This window comes from Calypte anna, chromosome 6 (assembly GCF_003957555.1).
Source record: "Calypte anna isolate BGI_N300 chromosome 6, bCalAnn1_v1.p, whole genome shotgun sequence".
NCBI lineage: Eukaryota > Metazoa > Chordata > Aves > Apodiformes > Trochilidae > Calypte > Calypte anna.
The window spans coordinates 18,103,078-18,125,579 of NC_044252.1; the positions used below are offsets into that span (position 1 = coordinate 18,103,078).

The 22,502-nt window shown below is 40.7% G+C and overlaps 1 protein-coding gene across 1 annotated transcript; it reads left to right on the plus strand.

Annotated features, from left to right (window-relative positions):
- Positions 1-550: 550 nt before the first annotated feature.
- Positions 551-19,860, plus strand: FAS (Fas cell surface death receptor). The gene is made up of 10 exons (XM_030453225.1): positions 551-557; positions 4,727-5,013; positions 13,154-13,319; positions 13,895-14,029; positions 16,009-16,120; positions 16,607-16,671; positions 17,047-17,109; positions 17,244-17,314; positions 17,865-17,892; positions 19,379-19,860. Exons 1-10 carry the CDS (start codon positions 551-553, stop codon positions 19,807-19,809), a joined length of 1,365 nt encoding a protein of 454 aa, XP_030309085.1. The 3' UTR covers positions 19,810-19,860.
- Positions 19,861-22,502: the final 2,642 nt, after the last annotated feature.

Below are 22,502 nucleotides of genomic sequence, written 5' to 3' on the forward strand. Positions count from 1 at the left end.
CTTTTACTGCTGCAAAACAAAACACTGTTACCCATGGATCTTAAAAATGCCTGGATAGCTTCCACATCAGTATACCAGAACTACACACAGCTCTTCCAGCTTCCTAATTAGAGCCTGTTACTTACTGCATTGTATTTAGCTGTCTCTGGGAATTAATTTACGAGGTCAAATGCTAAGACCTCTTCAACAAAATATAAATCTTTCCTCATCACTCTGATCAGCCTGTGTTACAAAGCATGAACACGTTGTTTAATAAAAGGAGAAAATTATGCAATTAGCAAGTCCTCCACACAAGCACGTCCCCCTTTCTGAACTGTATTTAAATAAAACAGTGGTGCTATAGTATTTTATAGCATTAATAACTCAGCACCACTTGCATTACAAACAGCCAGGCCACAGGAAAATGGGCGGGAGGGAATGAGGGACGACCACACTTGGGAAAAAGGGTCTTCTTACACAATACAAGCTACTGTTTTCACAGGGGCTAAAACTTCCCTGTTACTTTGATTTTACGTTCTGGGCTTGCAGATGTGGCTTCTGCTTCATGAGGATGGATGGTAAGCCCTGCCTCCTGGAGGCAAGACCCCAGCTGCTGATAAAACAATCCTTTGTAAACACTTTATGCACATGTAGTGAAATAGTTGCTTCACTCAAAAAAACATCAAAATTGCCATTGATCTCAAGAAAAATCATGGCTCAATAAAGTGATTCAAAGAGATCTAAGAACCCAGTCCAAAACCTCGTATCAAGAAGACAATTTCCTTACACCACTACAGCAAAGGAATGAGAATCCCTCATCATTTCTCACACAAAACTGAGGAATTGCTCCCCTCTCAGCAGACTACCTCCAGAGAGGGGTTTTCTGAGCACCTCCAAGCTGGGAAGAATGCACGAGAAACCTGGGTCTGATAAGCTATAGCCTGTGCTGGCACCAAACTGTGCTGGCCCATCCCAGGGAACCAGAAATGCTCTTTCTGCCATGCATCCCTCTGCAATCCCCCAATCTGGGCTCCTGTTCTGGCGTGTGAGCTGGCTGATAGCAGGAGAAGCAGCTTCCATGAAATGCAGAAAGGATGCCTCTTCTGCTATACCTGGCTTTAACAAAGTATTTGAGAAATTATTAATCTGAAAAACACTGAAAAAAAGAAAAATATTATCTGGGAACTTAACAGACCAAGGCAACCTTGCCTGCTGCAAATTCTGGAGGGAGACAGAGCTCTGCAAAACATTTTTTAAAAAGTGTATTTAATACATCAAGTCACAAAGTCAAATTTTAAGTGAGCCAGCATGATGTGCAAAGTATTAGCTAAGAAATGCAGCCATCAGAATCTCAGCATTCACTGGTAGAGTACATACACAGAGGACTGGGACAAGATGGTCCCTTGGCTAAAATTAAGTCAATAAGCAATCCTCAGATAGAAACACATCTACATTTATGGTAAGGTTATACTGATTGGCTGTAGAAGACACCAGGCATCCATCCAATTTGCTTTTCCAGTCTAAGGAAATGCCCAATTTGTTTAAAAAAATTTTTTTTTTTCCTGCTGTGAAGAATGCATTGACGTCATCAAACCAGGTCTGCTGAACAGAAGCATGGGTCCAGGGTTTTATCAGGAAGCTGAATTGCAAGAGAAAGGATATGCATCTGTTTCAGCTTTCTTTCAGAGTGACAGGGACTATTCCCAATTCTCCTTTGTCACCCTTCCCTGAGGAGAACTGTTAGAGGTACAAATGACTTGGTAGGAGTTTCAGTTTCCACTCTGTTTTGTTGTTAGTGTGGTTGGTTTAGATAAACATGAGTACCTAAGGCTCCACAGGCCAGTGTATCGACTCACTATTACTTCTAACTCACTATTACATCTAACAGGAACATGATGCATGCCAGAACTCCCTGATCAGATTTGATGTAACACCATGCAGCACCCTTACCAAAAAAAAAGAACAAACCAGCCACCCACAGGGTGTTCATGAGCCTCTCCAATCACACACTGCTTTCATACCTCTGTGCCACCACGTCAGCTTCTCCACCCACAGAACAGGATATTCGAACCAATACACTGCGTTGCTACCACATCATCTGACCAAGAACCTTTCACTGTACCACTAACCCAGATGAATATAAATATTATCTTAAAAAGAGAGGAAGGTAACCTCCATTTGTCAGAATGCAGCCACATCACACTGCAACAAGACAGCTGATGGCTATAGCAGTTACAGACCATTTATGGTACACAAGACCATAAAGTAAGTGGTGCAGCTACTGGATGGAAAAAGATTATAATTTTAATAGAATTAAGAATTATGAATTATGAAGGAGATCCAACAGATTTGTGTGAGCAATGGATTACTCAGCCTAATATCTGAAACAAAATTAGGTTTCCCTGAGCATACATGAGAGTGGAAAGAGGCAAAACAAAAAAGCAAAGTAAAAACAAACGCAGAGTTTTTTTAGTTTTATTTTATTACTCTACTTTGGGCTAAATTATTAAGTTGTGAGCTTTCAATTTCAGTTTTTTTACAAAACATGAATCACATAAAATGTTTCATTTTAAGTATCCCCAAAACATCTATTCTGTATTCTCTTCTATTTTCCTCCCTTTACAGACCAATTAAGCTCTATCTGCCAATCCACATCTCAATGCAAATTTCCTGTCTACTAAAATAAGAGGGGAATAAGTTAACATATACATGACAAGGAAAAGCAAAGCCAACATGGAGACAACTATAGTAAGGAGTTTATAACCCTTATTGAATTCAACAGCTCCTACATTTATTATCTTAAGGTATCTCTGTAAAAAGTGCAATGATCTTCTAATATGTACTGTAGGCCAAAAGAGAATTAAAGTTTGATGGAACAACTGTGGTTAAGTTACACTACATTAATCTCTTCACCCAGTCCTACTACAGAAGAACTGCTGCTTACCCATATGCCAAAACAAATCTAAACCAAGTATTAGAAAAAAGCAACAATCACAACAATATACTTAAAATAAATAAATAAATAAATAAATAAGTCCGTAACATTTTAATAAAGAAATTAGTGGAAAGAAAGTCAGATCTTATAGTGTCCTCCTCCTCAATTATTTTTCAACATTTTGAGATGATACCAGTGCACAGGACTCTGGGCCCTCAGACATGTTTTATTTCACCTTGAAAATTTTAGATTTGGAGACTAATTAAGTTAGCATAACAATTCATAGGGTCATAACACCCTGAGTTTCTCTAAATGCAAGTAGGCTTCTGGAGAGGGGAAAAAAGGTTTGATTCCAGTTAGGGCATGAATAAAGATTGTAACTCAGAAAGTCTCAAAGCCAGAACACTGCAGTTGAGTGTGTCCACAATAATTCCTTTGGTGGTTTTGCAGCTTGAACAGACCTTCCTATGACTGGTGCACATATGTGGAGATAGACAAACAAGGAAAAAATCAAACCAAACACAAAAAAGCCCTAAAAACCACAAAAATTTAAAAAAGCACAGTGAATTAATCAAAATGTTCACTTTGTTTCTAAAACCTTGTATTTTTATAGGTGAAACTGCAAAGGAACTAGAAAGTCAGTCTCCCGTGTGCTAACTGTTCCGGGAGTTCGATCCGGTCGCAGTCTGACCCCTCTTGGCATGTTAGGAAAGCTGCAAGACCACCTGCTATGGAGGAAAAAAAAAAAAAGTGCAGCGTCTTGTACCCTTTAGATCCCCTCAAGTGACACATGAATTAAGCTTAGATGAAGGGCGAATAAAAACAAATAGCCAAGACTGCCTGTTTTACTAGCCAAAAAAAGCTGCTTCAGCCCAAGGAACACTGCAAAGACAAAGACAGTGGCATTGCAGCACTCATGGATCCAAGCTCAGGATGGTCAAACATCAAGCAAAAAATCCTCTGAACACATGGCATGCTGTCTATTGGTTTAGATCCACTATACATATATTAAAAAAATCTAAACAGGTAAAATTATGAGCTATGAATCCAAGTAATATGCAGACACTATTGTTTTGACACAAATCTGGTGGCTTCACAAACGTCTCTCAAAGTTCCCTACCAAGACAAAAACACTTGGCTGCAAAATAGATACCTGCAAGCTGTCATCACTCCTCTGGGGAGAAGTACAAACAATATATATGTGTCTAGTAGATGTTAGCTACATCAGTGCAAAATATCAGGCAATTAGGGCAAGAAGCACACAGAGGTGTTACCAAATGCGACGTGATACCCACTGATGGCCCAATCAAGTTAGCTTTTGGTTTTAGGACAAACCACAAACACCTCAGTAAGGTATTTGAAAAAAACTCGGCAGAGCTTTGTGCTGCAGCAGAAAAAAAAAACAAGGAGTGACTGGAAATAGAAGTCACAGTCTTGAGAAATCCTTTCAATTGGACAGGAAAAGGCAATGCTGCAGTGTTTGTAGACTACAAACCACCTTCCTTCTTCTTTCTTCTTTCTTTTTCTTCCTTCTTCCTTCCTCTTTCTTCTTTCTCCTGCTACTCTGAATGACTTCTCCTACGGATTCAGGACTCCCTGCCCCAAGCCTGTCCTTACCAATACTGCAAAATTGGAGTTTCTGCCCTTGGTGGGGATGCAATTGCTCTACCCACCAACTGAAGCACATCAAGCAAATAATTCATACACAGCCCAAGCTCTCTTGGCATTTTGCTTCATGACCTCAGAGGCATGTCTGGCATTCAGGTGCTGCCAAGCGGATGCATCCGACCACATACTGCCCGAAAACTTAAGACCCTCGTGGAAACCGTCGTGCCCACGACAGTAAAGCGGGGCCGGCGTGGCCCTGCCTGCCGCCTGCAGCTCAGCCCAGAGAGCGGGGGCTGCCTGCCGTCCTAAACCCGCGGGCTCATCCGGGATGGCTGCGGGCCCCTCCAACCTCCCTTCCCCCTCCTCCCCCGCAGCCGGGGGAGGGACTGGGCGCGGGCCCGGCAGCTCTGGCAGGATGTATCACTTTCGCTTTGCCGAGGACAAGGCCGGGCAGCGGCGGCATGGCTCAGGGACTCCTTCCCCTGCTCCTCGTAAGTTTCTGCCCGAGCGAGCGGGCGAGCGAGAAGGGCTGGTGCTCGGCACCGGACGGCGGCGGGGCCAGCCCCGTCCCGCCTGGCACAGCCACCGCCGGGGGGGACGCGGGTGCTGCGGGGCGCGGTGCCGGCAGCGCTGCCGGGGGCCGGGAGCCGCCGGACGCCACAAAGTTTCCTCCGAGATTTGAACTAACTGCTTTAGGCGTCTTTTTTTCCCCGCTCTCCTTTGAGAAACGCACGTTTGCATTTAGGCACTTTATGGTTTTAGTCACTTAGGGGGGCAGGTGGAGGGAATCAGGCCAGCAGGTCCAAGGAAGTGATTCTGCCCCTGTACTCAGCCCAGGTGAGGCCACACCTCGAGTACTGTGTCCAGGTCTGCGCCCCTCAGTTTAGGAAGGATATCGAGGTCCTGGAGCAGGTCCAAAGGAGGGCAACTAGGCTGGTGAAGGGACTCGAGCACAGATCTTATGAGGAGAGGCTGAGGGAGCTAGGGCTGTTCAGCCTGGAGGAGAGACGGCTCAGAGGAGACCTCATCACTCTCTACAACTCCCTGAAAGGAGGTTGGAGCCAGGGGGGGATTGGTCTCTTTTCCCAGGCAACTCTCAGCAAGACAAGAGGGCATGGGCTTAAGTTGTGCCAGGGGAGGTTAAGTTGGATATTAGAAAGAATTTATTTACCGAGAGGGTGATCAGACATTGGAATGGGCTGCCCAGGGAAGTAGTGGATTCTCCATGTCTGGAGATATTTCAAAAGAGCCTGGATGTGGCACTCAGTGCCATGGTCTGGTAACTGCAGCAGTAATGGATCAAGGGTTGGACTTGATGATCTCTGAGGTTCCTTCCAACCCAGCCAATTCTATGATTCTATTATGGAAAAGCAAAGGGAAAGAGAAGCTCGATGGATGCATATGGGTGCTAGGTCTTGTGTCATAGCTGCGGGGACCCAGGGACAGCTGGCGTGTCTGCAGGCGCCCAGACCCGGCCGGAGATGCTGGCCATGCAAGGACAGTGGACTTAGGTCTGTGGCTGTGTATCTGCCCTGGGAAAGACCGCATTAGTAATGAATGCTGACTTCAGTGCACCTCAGGCCTCTGTAACAAAGTGACCTGGTGAAGCGATATAAAAGTGAGCGCCTGGGGAGGAGTTTTGGTCCACTTCTGATGGTGACACTGTAAAAGCTAAAGAAGTCCAGGTCTGGTGGCATTGAGGACCTACTGAATAGTTCAGTGGAGCTTTCCTTTCTTGGCTTAATAATTCTGCATGCACAGTGTAAGTCTTTACAGCATCAGATCTTAGGTCACGTGTCTAACTTTGTCGTCAATAAAGTTACCTTTGCCAACACTCATTTTGAAGAGCTACTGTCAACAAGGAAGGTGAGGAGGTGTTTCAGTGTCTGCAGCACAGGGATCTCCACTGGTACTGACGCCTTAGGCCAAAAAGCTGCAGGGGCAGCCAGCTCCTGGGCAGGAGACCCAGGTACATGCAGGTGCAGATGCACTGAGGCTGTTTGTGCCCTGGCAGAGCTGCCCAAAGCAGCCCAAAGCAGACCAAAGCAGCCCAAAGCAGCCCTGCTCTGGGAGCCCAGGGTCTGGATAGTGGGGATCAGGCAGCTGTCAGTAAGCTGCAGAGCAGAGGGCTGCCTGAGTGGCAGCGTGGATGCTCTGTGCATTGCTTCACCAGCCCAAATTCTCACCTCTTTCTGAAAGAACTCACTGGAGTACACAGTCAAAATCTCTTCACGGTATGGTTACATTGCTAATGAGTGCAATTTGTTAAAGGGTTTGGCAGGTAAAAATAAGATGGTAATGTAAAAACTATTCAAATTCTGATCTGATTTACCACATAACACGTAGTAAAATAAAGTGATTCAGAGGGTTATATCCATGCCCCTGCACAAGAAATCAGAGTATAGGTAAACACAAAGAAGGATTTTCATCTGATAACAGAGGTGTATATTGTATGTTCCTATACAGAAGGGCAAATAACTAGTGAATGTGTCAGTCTAAATGAGTCTCTTAGAACTATTCAGAAGGCTAGTAAGGTAAAAAACACTCTTTCTTATCACAGTGCTTCCAGAGAATAAATATAATTACTATTATTATTTTACACTTGTTTCCAAATTTCAGTACTTAGGTTGTGGCACTCTCATATACTTCTTTTTTTTTTTTAATTAGCAGGTTATTATACTATTTATAAATCCAAATATGAAAGTATTTTGTTGAATGAGACCTCAATTTTGCAAGAAAAATATATGTTGAAGTAGGAGCAAGGATAGTCAAGCAAAATAGTGATGGCCTATGTAATTAGAAAACATCTAAATTTTTGCTGCAAAACAAAACCACATACCACTCAGGAACACTCCAAAGGAACAGCCCATCTTAAGAGAGTGGTATGTTCTCTAAATATTTTGTAATTGTCTCATATGACTACAGAGCAGGCAGTTTTCTGGAAAATTAAAAGACACACCTTTGAAAACAACTCCTGCATTACTGCAGTGACTCTTCTTTCTCATTTTCCAGTCAACTAATACAAGCATTTAAATGTATACCTATACAAAAAAAAAAATTATTAAGTCATGGCATGACCCAAGACTCAAGTGAAAAGTCCTCATGTCTGGAAAAAATTATGTACTCATGTATGTTTCCACAGTTAACTACCTTTATCTTTAAGGCAACTCACTGAACAAAGAGAAAATACCAAGAAAACTATGGTGTTACAAAAGGAAAAAAGGGAGGAGCTGCTAGATTTCTACACTGTCTACATCTTAGTCTTTCTTAGTCAAAACACCAAAGAGAGGTGGGAGCTGTTAATATTGCTCTGAGTCTCCCTAATTTTATAGTATTTTTTTAGGTGTTCATTACTACAGTAATCCTAAACAACAAAATTAATTAAAAACAACAACAACAAAAAAACACAAAATAACCAATCATAGCAGCCCTGCCTCCCAGTATATTGTGGTAATTCACATGTAAGTTGGCTGACATGTGAAGTAGTAATGGAGTGAATTTGGACAGTAATGATTTTAAGCAGTTACTGGACAGTTACGGAGGCTTTTTCCTCCCCCAGGCAGTGACCACACGCATCTCACTTTAAATTTGAATAATCTCAGGATTCTTGTGGTTGTGGGGAAATACCAACTCCCGTTGCTGGGCTTCAGAAAGTGGAGCTGGATTCTTTTTATCCTTCTCATGTAGGATTTTAGAACATGAAGTACTATTTTTAGTGGTTATTTGGTGTTAACAATTATCTTCTTCGTGGGAAAAAAAAGAGATGGGGGAAGAATGCTGGAGAGCATTGCTGGAAAAATTATGCTGGAGATACTGGAAGCAGAAATTGGTTATCATTGTAAAAGAATTGGAGCAGAAAATCTTTTTAACAAGCAGTGTAAAATTACCTACTCTCTGAAAAAGCCATACTGACAGGGTTAATGCAAAGGAGATTAATTGCATTAACAACTGTATTAAAGTGGAGCTAACTCTAGCAACCATTTGTCAGAAGTACCAGAAGCAAATCAAAGTTTTTCTCAACTCCCACTAGGCAAAAAAGCAAGAAAAATTCCCTCTTCCCCTGCTTAACACTTAGAAAGCCCCTGATGAGCTCATGCACTTATTCCCATGTGACAAATGTGGAGTGGAGAAAAAAAAGGTCACCATGTTCTGAAGGCATCAGCCTTCTCATCCATAGGCATCTATGGATTATAAATGGGAGAAGTGATTTGATAAATATAAAGTGTATTATAAAGAAAACAGGAGAAAGCAGAAGCAATTTTTTTTCTCACGGTTAATAGTTAGAAAGCTTTAAGAAGTCCTGTATGCAAATAACATGTCCAAACACTTCCAAAGATGAGATTACATCCCCCAAATGTAGGTCCACTGAAACATTTTACTTGATAAGTTGACCTATTATGAAGACTACTGTGATACAGGAAGGATTTGAGGCCTGGGAGTCCCCAGAATCACACAGGTTTGTTCATGTCACTCTACCTTGGAATGACAGAGGGAGACAGGTTTATGAAGTGTCCTTAGCAGGTGCCTGTTGGTGAAAGCATTTTAGAAGACTGTAGGAGCAAAGGAGGTTAGGTGGAAAGGCCTCCTAAAAGCCTAGGCAAAAGAAGAAAACCCAAGAAAATAGCAGTGCAATGGAAGGAGAGAAATTTAAAAATTTGGGCTTGTGATAATTTTTATGGATTCTTCTAAGGTCAGCTGAATAGTTCTGATTCCCACTGACTGCTCAGTTCAGCCTAAGTCTTCAGTTTATATATGACAACTGCATTTTAGATTAAGATAAGAAAGGCAGGAGAGAGCCTCTGTGAGTCATTTTAGTCTGAAAACATACAGCCACAATTTATTTGAATGTACATATCACAAAAAAGCATCTATCAGCCCTGCCCTGTGAAAGGCCCTAATGTGCTTCCTTTCTGCTGTTAGCACTTGCTGCTCAGTGACACCAAGAAAACCTCAGCAAATAAATGAAGAGCTGAAAATGCAGGAAGAGGAAAAAAGTTTGAATAAAGGGTGCTATGCTGAAAGCTAAAAAATCTTCACAGTTTTCTCATTGTTCTGTGTATAGGAAGGGAGTGTGAGATGTTCCTGTGAGCAGAGCTAATGTAGGTGTTTGGTGCTGCTTATATGTCAACTTCTGAGAAGTGATCCTCAGTTTTCGTAAGTGTACCTGGAACTTCATCTCTGTGACCAACAGTGGAGGCCTTTTATGAAAAAGTCTTAAATTTATGCCCCCCCTCACTGTATCACCATAACTTGTTTGTATAAATGCCCAAGCAAGAGGCAGAGAGGTTTGCTTACGGGAGGGAAGGCTGCATCTGTGCCCACACTGTGTTGCAGGCATCCAGTAAACATGAGAAAAAAACTCAGTTAACTTTTACTGACACTAGTCATTCAGAAATGTTTCCTGGCATGCAGTACTTAGTATGGTTGATTTTGGTCACACAAGTGTGCTCCATGATTACCCAAAGGAGGGCCCCAGATCTCACGGTTTTGCTCCTTTTTTTTTCAGGGCAGGATGTTTTTTGGGGCTAGGGGGTGGTCTTGGTTCTTCATGCCATTGTTTAGTGGTAGCAGTGGACATCAATCATAGTCAGTCTTAGAAGCAGACACTGCCTGGTGCAGGATCTGGAAAAAAAAGTCCTGTGAGGAGTGGCTGAGGGAATTGGGTTTGTTTGGAGAAGGGGAGATTGAGGGGAGACCTTATCACTCTCTACAATTATCTGAAAGGAGGTTGTAGCGAGATGGATGTTGGCCTCTTCTCTCTAGTAAGTAAAGATAGGACTAGAGGAAATGGTCTGAAAATGGTCTGAAGTTGCACCAGGGGAGGTTTAGACTAGGTATGAGGAAGAATTTCTTTACTGAAAGAGTAGTCAGATGCTGGAACAGGCTGCCCAGGGCTAAGTGGTGGAGTCACCATTCCTGGAGCTATTAAAAAACTGTGTAGATGTGGCACTCCACAACATGCTGTAGTGGGCATGGTGTTTGTTTCTGGGTTGACAGTTGGACTCTGATCCAGAGGTCTTTTCCAACCATGAAAATTTTGTGATTCTGTGATTATATCCCCTTTTCTGCATGACGCTGGACATTTTTTTGTATGCACACTCTGTGAGAGCTGTGGTTATCTTCACTGTCTTCTCTGTGCTGTTGCACATGGTTTTCCATCCAAAAAAAAAAAAAAAAAAAAAAAGTCTTGCCTTGTCTGGTGAAGAAAGCAGATATTTGGGTGCTGGAAGCAGGATGCAGGTGTCCTGGCTTCTCCAGGTGTGGCTACAAGTGCTGGTGAAGGGGAGGGGGGCAGGCAAGGTGCACCAAGCCTGGGCAGGCTCCTTGGATCCGGGGCTGGGCTGTGATGTTGGAGCACAGCAGGGAGTGGGTGGTGGGGCTGGTGCTGTGCTCCTCGCCAGCCCTGTTCAGTTCCTCCATCAGTGCAGGGAGATGAATAAGTCATTTCTCCCCGTCAACTTCCTTATTGCATGAGCAGTATTTGCTTTGGCCTGTACTGGCCCTCAGGACTGGAAGTTTTCATGTTCCATCAGTTTTCCTCAGGGGACCCACAAGCCCTCATGCTGCCCCAGCACCTCTGCACCCCAGCAACTGTCTTGCTTCTAAACACATCTGCTCCTCAGGGCCTCAAGGTGGGCAGTCCAGTTGGGGTGTGATGACCCTCCAACTCAGAGAGTCAGGAAAAAACATTTCCATCCAGTATTGTCCTGTGGCAATCCGTTCCCTTGGTCCAGCACATGGCAGAGGAGCAATGGAGTTGTGAGGTTTCACCCTGCTTCAAGGCAAACCAGGCCAGACCAGATGCTTGCCTCTAAAGAACAGTTATTATGGAGTCAGTCAGACTTTCTGTTCCAGTTTTTAGTAAGGTATTTCCCCCAGGCAAAGGGAAAACAAATGATGCTGCTATGACACGTTGATTTGACATTTTCTGTTTAGATCCTGCATTAATTTTAACATCATTAGGTTGGGATTTGGAGAAAAACACCCTCAAAGTTTTGGCAACAAAGGAAGAGAGTCAGAACACTGAATGGGGCAAGTCGTGGGCTGAGTGTCCATACCCACCATTCCTCAAATGCTCTACTGCTTTTTCAGCAGTCGAAGCTCCTCCTTCTTAATTGCAATCTAGTACCTAATATTATACACATTTTTTTAAAGTTGGCTACTGTGGAAAGAAAATGCTTTTCACCATCCCATCTCTGAGTAGACTACAGGATCAAAAGAACTGACTACTTGTAGAAATCATCTGTTACTGGTCATATTGGTTACTTTAATTAATTAGCCACAGAAAACACTTCCTCTGTTTGAGAGTCCAGTTTGAAAGCCAGACCCATTTTTCAGTAAGTTAATATTTAAGATAATTTAAGAGTTTTCTGCATCTGACTAAAGTTATGGTCAGCATCCAAGCAGTTTCACTTGCAGTCATAAAGAATTATTGAGCTGTCAAATATCACCCAGGCAGAAATTTTTTTAAAAAGTAACAATAAATATAATCAGTCCTAACATTATTGGAGAATTCCTTAAAAATACATGTCCTTTGCTCTTAGTATTAACAGATACAAATTTGTATTAAGATGCAGTTCTAAAATGTTCGAAGATAACTGACCATTCAGAATTAGCTTCTTTGCAATGTCCGAGGCAAAATTAAAAATCAATTATTCTAGTCAAGATGCTTTGCAAGGTGATTTAAAATGTGAGCAAACTTGTGATTAATAGGACTTTTAGTCCATGCAGTGTGCCACTGGTATGAGGACCTGGCAGTTTCTTTCTATTTCACCCCAATTCCCTCCGAACCATTGACAAGAAGGCAAGCTATAGCACATCTATCCTCATTTCCCTTTCTTACTCCCAGAGCAAAAAAACAAATGGCCTCTGGTCCTCTTTTCTTGTTACCAGGAAAAAAGGCAAGACACTGTCAGCTAGTAAAGTTACTGCTGACAAGTAGCAGGAAAAAAAACCAAAACCAAGCACTGTGCATTTTAACTTGACTGCATCCAAAAACATGAATCAGGGTGCCAATTAATTTAAAAGGAGAGTGATACTTCTTTTAGGATTATATAGGCATCACCTACTAAGGAGAAAAATAATTGAATTAGAAGACAAAGTGAGAACAAGATAATTTTAGAAATCAGGTATTTGTGGCAAAGATTTTTTTTTTCTTCAAAGAATCATTAACTGTTCAGTTTTCAAGCAATAGTAAGGTGGAAAGAAATTAATATAAATTCCATTTGAATTGAGGAAGGTCTCTATGGAAGATTAGTGTTACTGGCTGGAAAAGGGCATATTCAGGCACTGTGATGTGAGGCAGAGAAAGGTCTTCAAAAAATAATGAGTTCCTCTAATCTGCACTCTATTTAGGCATATGAGGTAATCTTACAATTTAGATGTATGGGCTTGTGCTCAAACATTAATATTCAAACAGTTAGTACCTGCAGTCATAGAGCTGATACAAATAAATCTGTGTCCTTATTGTCCATTAACTCTTCTGAAGTAATGAACAGCTTTAATAAGGGGGTGAATATCAATATGGTTAGCAATAGAATAACAATATCAATGTAACTCTGCACTAGTAGTAGAAGACACCTACAGTGGTTGGCATTTCTTTTTTTATAACTTGCCATTCTTCTCTCCTAGGTGTCTGTTTTAATTACTGAAACGCAGTGCAAAAATTATACTGAAGCTGTAACACGTGTGGCACACAATAAATTAATTAAAAGGAGGATCATTGCTAAAAGGGAGATAAAGTGTAACCTGGATGAATACAATTCAGGTGTCAAGTGTTGCAAGAAATGTGAACCTGGTAAGTATCACTATAAAACTGTTGACAAGTCAGAAAGAGTGGAAACTACAACCTTCACAATTGCTTTCTGCTGGGATAGCTAGGGGGCATGCTGTGGTTTTCTGCATGCAGTGCTTTATTCTAGCTGTATCTTTATCTGTTAATGGACATCAGAAACTTGATAAGTATTTTTTGATCACAGTGCACTAATAACTTTTAATTTCAAATAGATTTCACGCAACATGGTTGTCACAAAACAGCTAAAAATTACATTCGCATCTGTGACAGATGCTTTTGCCACAGGCTTTTGCCAATGAGACTTCATATATTCATAGGTTTTCCAGTTTTGTATGTACAAATTTGTTTGGTGTGTTCTCCTTCATCCCTAAATTCGATGAAGATGAGGGATAATCAGATCCTATATATACTACATTCCTGAAGAGCATATATGTATGTGTGTAAAATATACACTGTGTCCATAGTTGTAAATAAAAAAGTATGAAGGATTAAAAAGGAAGTCTGATATAATTCTTAGAGCTGATAGCTTCTGGCCAAACCTGTTGCAAATCTTAATTCTTGCTTTTCTGTCTCTACAGGTTTTGTTAAAAATATTGACTGCCCAACAAATATTAGCAAGCACTGTGTTCCCTGTGAAAATGGAAAGGAATACATAAATCACGTCAATGATTTGGAAAAGTGTTTGCGATGCACTTCATGTGACAGGACATTTGGTACTTATATAGAAATAGCAACTCTAGCACTGAATTTTTTTAATATAGGATTTGACTTAAAGGTCTTGACCGTTCCTGAATAGAGGGTAGCGTGCAGATTAAAAAGTTTTAGTGATAGTACATGAAGGAATTCATTACAAATTTATAAGATTATCCCCAAATTCCCTTTCATCAGACACAAAGTAAGAAGAACAGGCTATATTGGTCTGTTATTTCTCCTTATATCTGCTATTGCTCAACCAAAGCAGTCCTTGCAAAGCAGACCCCAACTTAGAGTCAAGGAATAACTCTCCTCACCCCCTGTTGAAAAGGGTGTTGTAAGAATCAGGGAAGGGAGAATCCCCAATGGTTTCCTTCATAGTCTTTCATGTAATTCATAATATTATTTAAAATTGCTGGAGCTGATAGAATGATATCTTTTATACATTCAAAATGGTTGGGAGTTATAGGGTCAAATTATGAAGCCACAAGGTATACCCTATTGGGTCAGATGAGTGATTCATCTACCCCACTATTCTGCATTAAGCATTAGAGGCAAGAGATCCATCCCATTTTGAGAAAACACAAACAAACCTGTCTACTTTCTATGGCCTGTTCCCTTCAAAGTCTACCAGCATCCAGACAAGAGAAAGAACATTAGAGGTCCATCCCTGCCTAGTCATTTTATGAGCCCTTTGTGCATGGACCTGCTGGGAGACACCAGGTTACAGAAATTCACTTTCTGTTGCATAAATACCAATCATATATTTTAATATTTTTTTTAATCTATTAAGATGATCTCCTACCAGTGCCTCCAGCTGTTCTGTAGTTCTAGTATACCTGGACTGGGAAATGATCATTTTTCATTCCATATATCCCCAATCAAGTTTGATGGGCAGAAAGATAGCTCTTGTAGCTCCAATGTGGTTGTACTCAAATCACCTGCTGGAAAACCAGCCTTTAGTGCTTTCCCCTTCCTGTGTCATCATCTCCATATGCATAGAAAACTTTCTGTCATTAGCTACTGTAAGAAGCAATTTTGGTTGAGTTATGAAGTTGAGTACAACAAAGCAATTCAGCATTTTGTATAGTCCCACAAAGGAAAGTATTAGTTAAAATGAAGGGAAAAGAAAGGGTAGAGGGATGACTCGTCACATTACTTCATGGAAAATATGGTAGTTGAAAAGAAGGCAGTTGAAAACGTTAAGCAGGAGGAAAAGTACCACTGAAGTTTTGTGAACACCATCCTTGGAATCATTCATGTGTAATATTTTCATTAACAGCACTGTTAGTGCATTGTTTTCACAGTAGAGCTTCATCAAATTTTAGAAGATAATCTTTTCCTCTTACAGGAGGGCACTGAATGTTGGTAACTCAAAAACTCACTTCTATTCCTATATACATATGAGAATATCTTTCATAGTAGCTAGATACTTTTTTTACACTTAAAGTTATTTTTAATGCTGAAATAATTTTGGATTGATGGAGGTAACTCCATTATATACGCTGAAGACAGCAGAATATTAATTCATTTGTTTTGATACTTAAGCAGGAAACATGTTACCTAAAAAGAGACTGGAATTCCTCACTATTGGAGGTCCTCAAAAAGAGATGAAACTTGTCTTTCAGGGAGACTAAAGAACCTATCTCTCTGACATCAAGCATGGAGATTCACTGCGTGATCTCCTGAGTTTCCTTCTGTGTGGGAAAAAGAAGCTGACAACATTTGACAGTGCCAGATGAGTCCTCCACTAGCAAGTACTTTATTTGATCAGGCTTTTAAGCTCTCAGCCAGCAGAGGTGTCTTTGCCATCTCTGCATTTCCAGTACTCCAGCAGCAGGGCTTCTTATGAAAGTTATGTTGTTCTTACAATTAAACCTCACCAGTGCCAACAGTGGCCAAGCTAAAAGCATGTAAGTGAGGGCAAGAGCTTGTGAGCAGAGGCTTGCTTTTGTGGCTACTTTTTTCAAACTAACAAACTGTAAGAAATTTCTTTTAGGTTTGGAGGTTGCAAAGAACTGTACCCCAGTACAGAATACAGAATGCGTCTGTGCAAAAAACTATTTTTGCAATTCTTCTTTACCATGTACACACTGTGATGCCTGTACCATGTAAGTTTATGAATTCATCATTAAATTTTTATTATCATATTATCTCACTTTTTTTCCAGCCGCTTTCAAGACAGGGGCTAAGGTAATGTATGACTTCATGTTATACATACGAGTTTTCCTTTGTACTTAGCTTGTTAAGTTCAATCAACTTAATTGCATCTATGCAGGCTTTCCAAGGCATGCAAAAAAACTTGTATATATCCATCAAGTCTGTATATACTTTTCAGAAAATGTAATTAGGTTTCTAAACTTCCCTGTTTTTTTCGTGTGATCTAGTATTGCATCCAGAAAATAATTTCCACACCTCTTTCCACTCCCATACCTTTCCATATAATTTTCATGCCTGTTAAATTCAAAACTCCAACGTCGTGATATATGAAATATTTAGCTAATAAAAAGTGTCAAAAAGTTTTTATTTGCTCTGTTGACAGAGTTTATAAAGAGAGAAACGAGTCCTGTAATAATTTTTGTTCATGTTTTCTGCAGATGTGAAAGTGGAATGATTGAAAAACAGTGTACTCCAAGTTCAGACACTGTGTGCAGAAGCAAAGGTACAATTTAAAAACCTAGCATGGTCTAGCATCTGCTATATTTTGAGGGGCTATTGCAATTTTACTGTGTGTTCTACACAGTGGCCCATAGTGATTTCTGATAGCTAGGGGCATCATACCTATGGACCCTGTACTGACTTGCAGTACTTTCCTGATTTCTCTTTTCCCTTCATCACTGTGCAGCTGTAGGAGTTGTTACTCCTTTCCAGGGGTGACTCATGACAGGTAAGACTTCAACAAATATCTGGCTTCTGCCGTCAGGAGACAGGAGAAAGGGTTTTATAATCTGATTAAATCTGTTTAAAATTTAGAGTATATTGCTGCGTTTGCATGTCTTGGCTTAAATTTCATGTAATTTTTTCAATGTCCCAACAGGAAAGCCATTGTGGATCATTGGTCCTATAATCATGTTATTAGCAATAGCTGGGATATTCTGGTGTAAGTGATTTCTAATCATTATTCCTATCATACCCTTAAGTAAGATATTCAGCTACTTTCTTAGATGTATTATATACTTAGAGTCCAAAAGAGAGATATACTTCCTGTATTTTATAAAAGCTTTTTTGTTTCAGACTGGAGGAAACGTAAGAGTCGTACTAGCAAGCAGAACCAAAATGAAGTAGTCCCCAGAGAAACTCCTTATGTAAGTATTGTTGATTAGATCACAAAAAAAGTTGCTTCATGCAGGAACTTTGTTCCATTTAAATTACATTGGGACTCCCCAAGCATGTGCATGCCTCTGTTCTGTGATATTAATGAAGTAAATTTCACCATGAGGACTCTTTGGGGAGAAGTAAGAGAAACACTGTATTATTTCTTCAGGATTTGTTGATCTGCTTCCTAAGTTACATGACCAAGTTCAAGACTTCATAAATCATCAGGTCTCCACTGACTCAGGGTACCTGTCCCCATGCATACTTTTAGGCAATAGCAGTTGTGAGTTGATTCCTGAAGCTTACCCAAGATGAAGAGGTCTGCTTATTCAATCTGATTCCTTTTCTCAGAGAACAGGGGAGTCATGGAAAAAAGAAAATTTACAAAAGTCAAGTGTCATTAAATGTGTTTATCATCCTATATAAGGATGCTGGTTTATAGACCTTGTATCTAATCTTTTCTCCTTTTCTTTTCCTTTCTTTTCTTTTCAGGAGACTATACCTCTGAAGCCGAAAAAGGCCAAGCAAAACTGTTTAGAGACAGAGTTTGAGTCTTTAAACAGCAAAGGTATTTATTTTCGGATCCAGGGAACCCCCCCAGCTTGCGCTGGACAAAGAGTTCCAAGGGTTAAGGGAAAGGGTTAGGATATTTATACAGTAAAAGGGTAGGTTACATCATCCTTACATACATATTCATAACAGGTGGAGTCTGGGCGGAGTTGTCTTTTTGGGGATGTGTTCGGGGGTCTTTGGGGGTCTTCAGATGAAGTAACGAAGTCTTCCTCAGGGTTGAACTTTTTACCTTTTTTGCTCTTGATGACTTCATCCCCTTGTTATAGAGGATAATTGGACCCTTGCAATAAAACTTCCCCTTATCTGCTAGTTCTGGCAGCCTCATCCTGCCTTTTGTGCCGGTGTTTGCACTCCCCCAGTGCCCAGCTGTCTCAGTGGTGCCAGGACTTACACTTCTAATTATCTCCAAGACAGAATTTAATCCCGTTAGGGTCTTGACATGTCTCATCTGCTTTTGGTCACTTCTTTCTTAGTTTATCCCTGAATTCTACTGATTATGAACACAAATTCATTAACACATATTACAAGTTCTAATTCTACATAAAGTAAATTCACACAAACAGTTTGGCCTGATCCACTCTCTTCTTCACCTCTCATAGACACAGGTAAGAAATGAGAAACTTCTCAAAATTCAGTATAAGAAAAAAAATACAGACAATCAAATCCTACACTAAAAAACCAGGTACTTCTGTATTGATTTTACCACTGCCTAGACCTGTCATTTGAGCACAACAATGGACACTTGCTAGAGAAATGCCAGTTCATATTGGGTTTTAGTGTTCTCATGAAAATTTCTCATTTAGTGCTCTCATGAAAATTTTTCCTTGTTAGGAATTTCTGTTGTATAGGAAGGAATTTCTAACTGAGCAGTTGGATTTCTATTCTTGGTATGGTAGAGACACTAGGGAGGAAGATGGACTTCTAAACTTATGGATAATTATGATAATGGTGTAGTCCCACACCCAGCAATGGGACTGCAGAAACACCATCTACCTATGTTCATGTGCAGATCCACAGGAGTAACACACAATAGGAAGAGAACATAAGCTTCAAGGATGTATCACAACAAAAGACATGACTTGTTCCAGGGCCTTTTCCAACAGTATTTTGAGCAAAGGAGGTATACAAGGCACTTTAATCAGGCTCTAATATTACACAGAGAATAACATAATAGGTTACAGAAGAAACTGAGATTCCATTTGGACTAGATGATCTCTGAGGTCCCTTCCAACCCGGCTAATTCTATGATTCTATGATTCTATGAATAGGCAACCCTAATATGTGAATTGCCTAGCATCTGATAGAAACATGTTTAAGCAGACCCACTATATATTGTAAAAAATCACATATAGAACATATTGAGTCGGGAATACCTGAAACTTATTCTGTTTTGGATAGGGGAAGTATAAAATCTGACCACAGGTGACAAGAAACAGTGATGTAGAAGTGCTGAGAGCATTAATTTTCTTTCATGCTTCTAGATGTTGACCTGAGTAGCCATGTGGCTTGTATTGTGGGAGAGATGACACTCCAAGAAATCAAGATATTCGTTCGTCACCATGGAGTATCAGAACCTGTAATAGATCAAACTGTTCAGGACTATATAAATGATTCGTATGAACTGAAGGTTAAGCTATTTCAAGTGTGGTATCAAGAGCACGGGATAAAAGGAGCCTATCGAACGCTAATACGCAGCCTGAGAGAGTTGAAAATGTGCGCTGCAGCTGATAAAATTGAGGATAAACTAAAGCCAATTCTTTCCAAGTGTCAAGAAGGGGGACAGCCTGATAGTGATGATGCTGAACAAAGCAAAACCTATGCTCAGGAAAGTACAAACTCCTATAATGATAATGCTGAACAAAGTAAAACCTACTCTAATAGTTTGGAAGAGACACAGCACGTAAACATTTGAAATATATTTCTGACTGAATTTGTATTTTTTAATAAAATAAATAACAAAGCTTTTAAATGTCATTTTCATTGGTAGTTTGATTCGAGGAAGTTATATGAACAAAGGCTAATTATGATTTCTCTAGCAGTATCTTTCATTTTAAAAAGTTTTCATTTTTTATAAAAAAAAATTTTGAAGCTTCTTTCCTCTAACCTTTTGCATTTTCCAAGTGTCTAATAGCTACTGCTATATTGCCAAAGTCCTCACACTGTGCTGCTCTTCAAAGGAAAACTTTCAGGTTGCTGTAGCTGAGTGGTTTGATATCCATGTCCCATGGGCTGATTAAGGCATAGCTTTTTATAAATGATTTGGCTCTGTGCTGTATGCATGCAGGTCTGACCTGCTGTGTCAGTGAATTGCACATGTATAGGAGAATAAAATGTCTGCCTTTCAGAAAAGCAGCACAGCTGTGGTGTGCCATCTCTCCTAGGTTGCAGTTATGCAGAAGCACTGCCAAGCACTGCAGAAAAGAAGGAAATCTCCGTGCTTTCACAAGCCCTGCTCCCTGTACCATGTCCCTCCCAGGAAGATAGAAAGTAGCTTAGAAGTATGTTTTCAGGTGCTTGACTTAAACCTTGGATTTCTTGTCTCCTGGCTTCATCTCTCAGAGTGAGGCATCTGGCTGGCAGAAACTAAGGTTATACAACTCAGGGCTTCTGTGGGTCAGTTAGTATAACTGGTATGGACTCGGCAGATCTTAAAATGAAGGCATCAAATGTTATAAATTTGCAGCAGTGAGACAGAATAAGAATTTTTATTTTGATCACACTGGAATTCCCCAACCTCAGTATAACGAGCATGTTTTTAAAAAAGTCCCTGAGCAATGAGTCATATTCTCCTTAGAAGATGCCTTCAAGCCTGAACCCAGACTGCCATAACTAGCTGTTAGCATACAATATAGTCTGTTCTTAACTTGAACACTGCGCATCAAATAAAGGGCTTGATTATATTGTGCAGTCAGTTTTTCAAAGGAGTGTGTCTATCTCTGCATTGCAGGCAGCAGTGCAGCACAGAACTATCTGATCAAGCATAAAGTACTTGGACCAGGGATGGAACGCCATTTAATTCTGCTGACCCATGGTAATACACCTGAGTTTTCCATTGCCTTCTGCTTCTGGCTTCATTTTCAAACTAGGGCTGCACTTGGGGGAACCCCCCACCATGCAGGCTGTATGAGCACTGCTTCACCTTTTGCTCTCACCTTTGCTTCTCAGAAGTGAAGTGTACGCCGAATCTCATGCTGGTAACAAGATGATTGCCACTGCCTTAGCTGCTCTCTGATAAGTTCTGGTATCTTTATACTCTGCACCTTGTACACTTTCAGTGACCAGCTGCTTTCTCTCCCGTACAAGGCTGTGTCATGAGTAGTGTAAAACAATTCTTTCTCAGCTTTGGGGTGAGGGGGAAGAAAAAGATTTAAAAATGAACCAACAGAAATTACTTTGAAAACCAAAACTCTCCTGTTTCATGGAAACCCAGTATCAAAAAAGCAAAGTGAAACTGAAACAGAAACTTGTGCGGGGAATGACTTTGCACGTTTATAAACAGATTTCAAAGGGAAAGCTCCCTCTTCAGGAAGCCAAAACTTTGCAAAACCCTTGCATTTGTTACTAAATAGTAAACCCAGGACAATTATGATTTAGAAGTAACAATAATAGAAGAATGGGAACATAGAAATACAAGACCAGAAGGATGATCTCACTTCAGTCCTCCACAAATCGAAAGTGAACCATCAGCAAAAGGGCTGTTCAGAAATTCCACAGGATATTTTGCCTGCAAACTGTTGAATAGTTCCTGCTGCCCTGCAAACAGATCTCACACCTGTGAGGAGCCACAAACATGATTACCATCACAGTGTGGCACCAGAAGAAAGCAGGAGAGCTTCAGGACAGCTTCAGGACAGCTCCAGGACGTGTTTGCTGCTGTATGAAAGAAATTATTTTTAAAGCTATTCTACAGGCTGACAGTTCCTGAAAACACGTGGCTGAGAAATGAAGTGCTGAGTCCAGAGTCTGAAATGCTTCTCCATGGATAGCATGACAAGCATGCTAAAGTGTGAGAGAGCTGTAGACTTATTTCCTTTATGGGGAAGAGGGAAGAAAAATAATACTAACAAGTTTGTGAGAAAAATAAAACTGCATTCGGAAAAGCCTTGAAGTTGGACAATTTTCTTGTTCTGAGGGAAGACACAACCTCAAAACTCACATTCCTCTTTTACTATGTGTCAATACTTTGATTTTGGGCTTGAAAGGGGAGCTTGCATGCCTGCTACCCCACTGCTAGCAAGAGAAAAAATGCCAACCATGTGTATCTAGCCTCCAGTACAGAGCTGTGGTTGAGAATTATGAGGGATGTGGGAACAATCACAAAATTTAAGGTACAGTCAGTTTTTTCTGGAGAGTTTTCAGTGGGTTTAGTTGAAGTTCCTTTCCAAAAAGAAGTCAAGTATTTTAAGGCAGAAAGAATACTAGAGGGCCCTGTTTGAATCCCATAGATTCAAACAGAATGCTGAGGTTTAGAAAAAACTTTAAACAGAGATTTCCCTCTTCCCCAAGAAACCAGCAACTGTGATGAAGTGTGATTTCTATAGCTGGCAACCTAGTGAGGAATCAGCAAAATATGGAAGTGGTTGTAGGGATGCTGAAAAGAGGGTC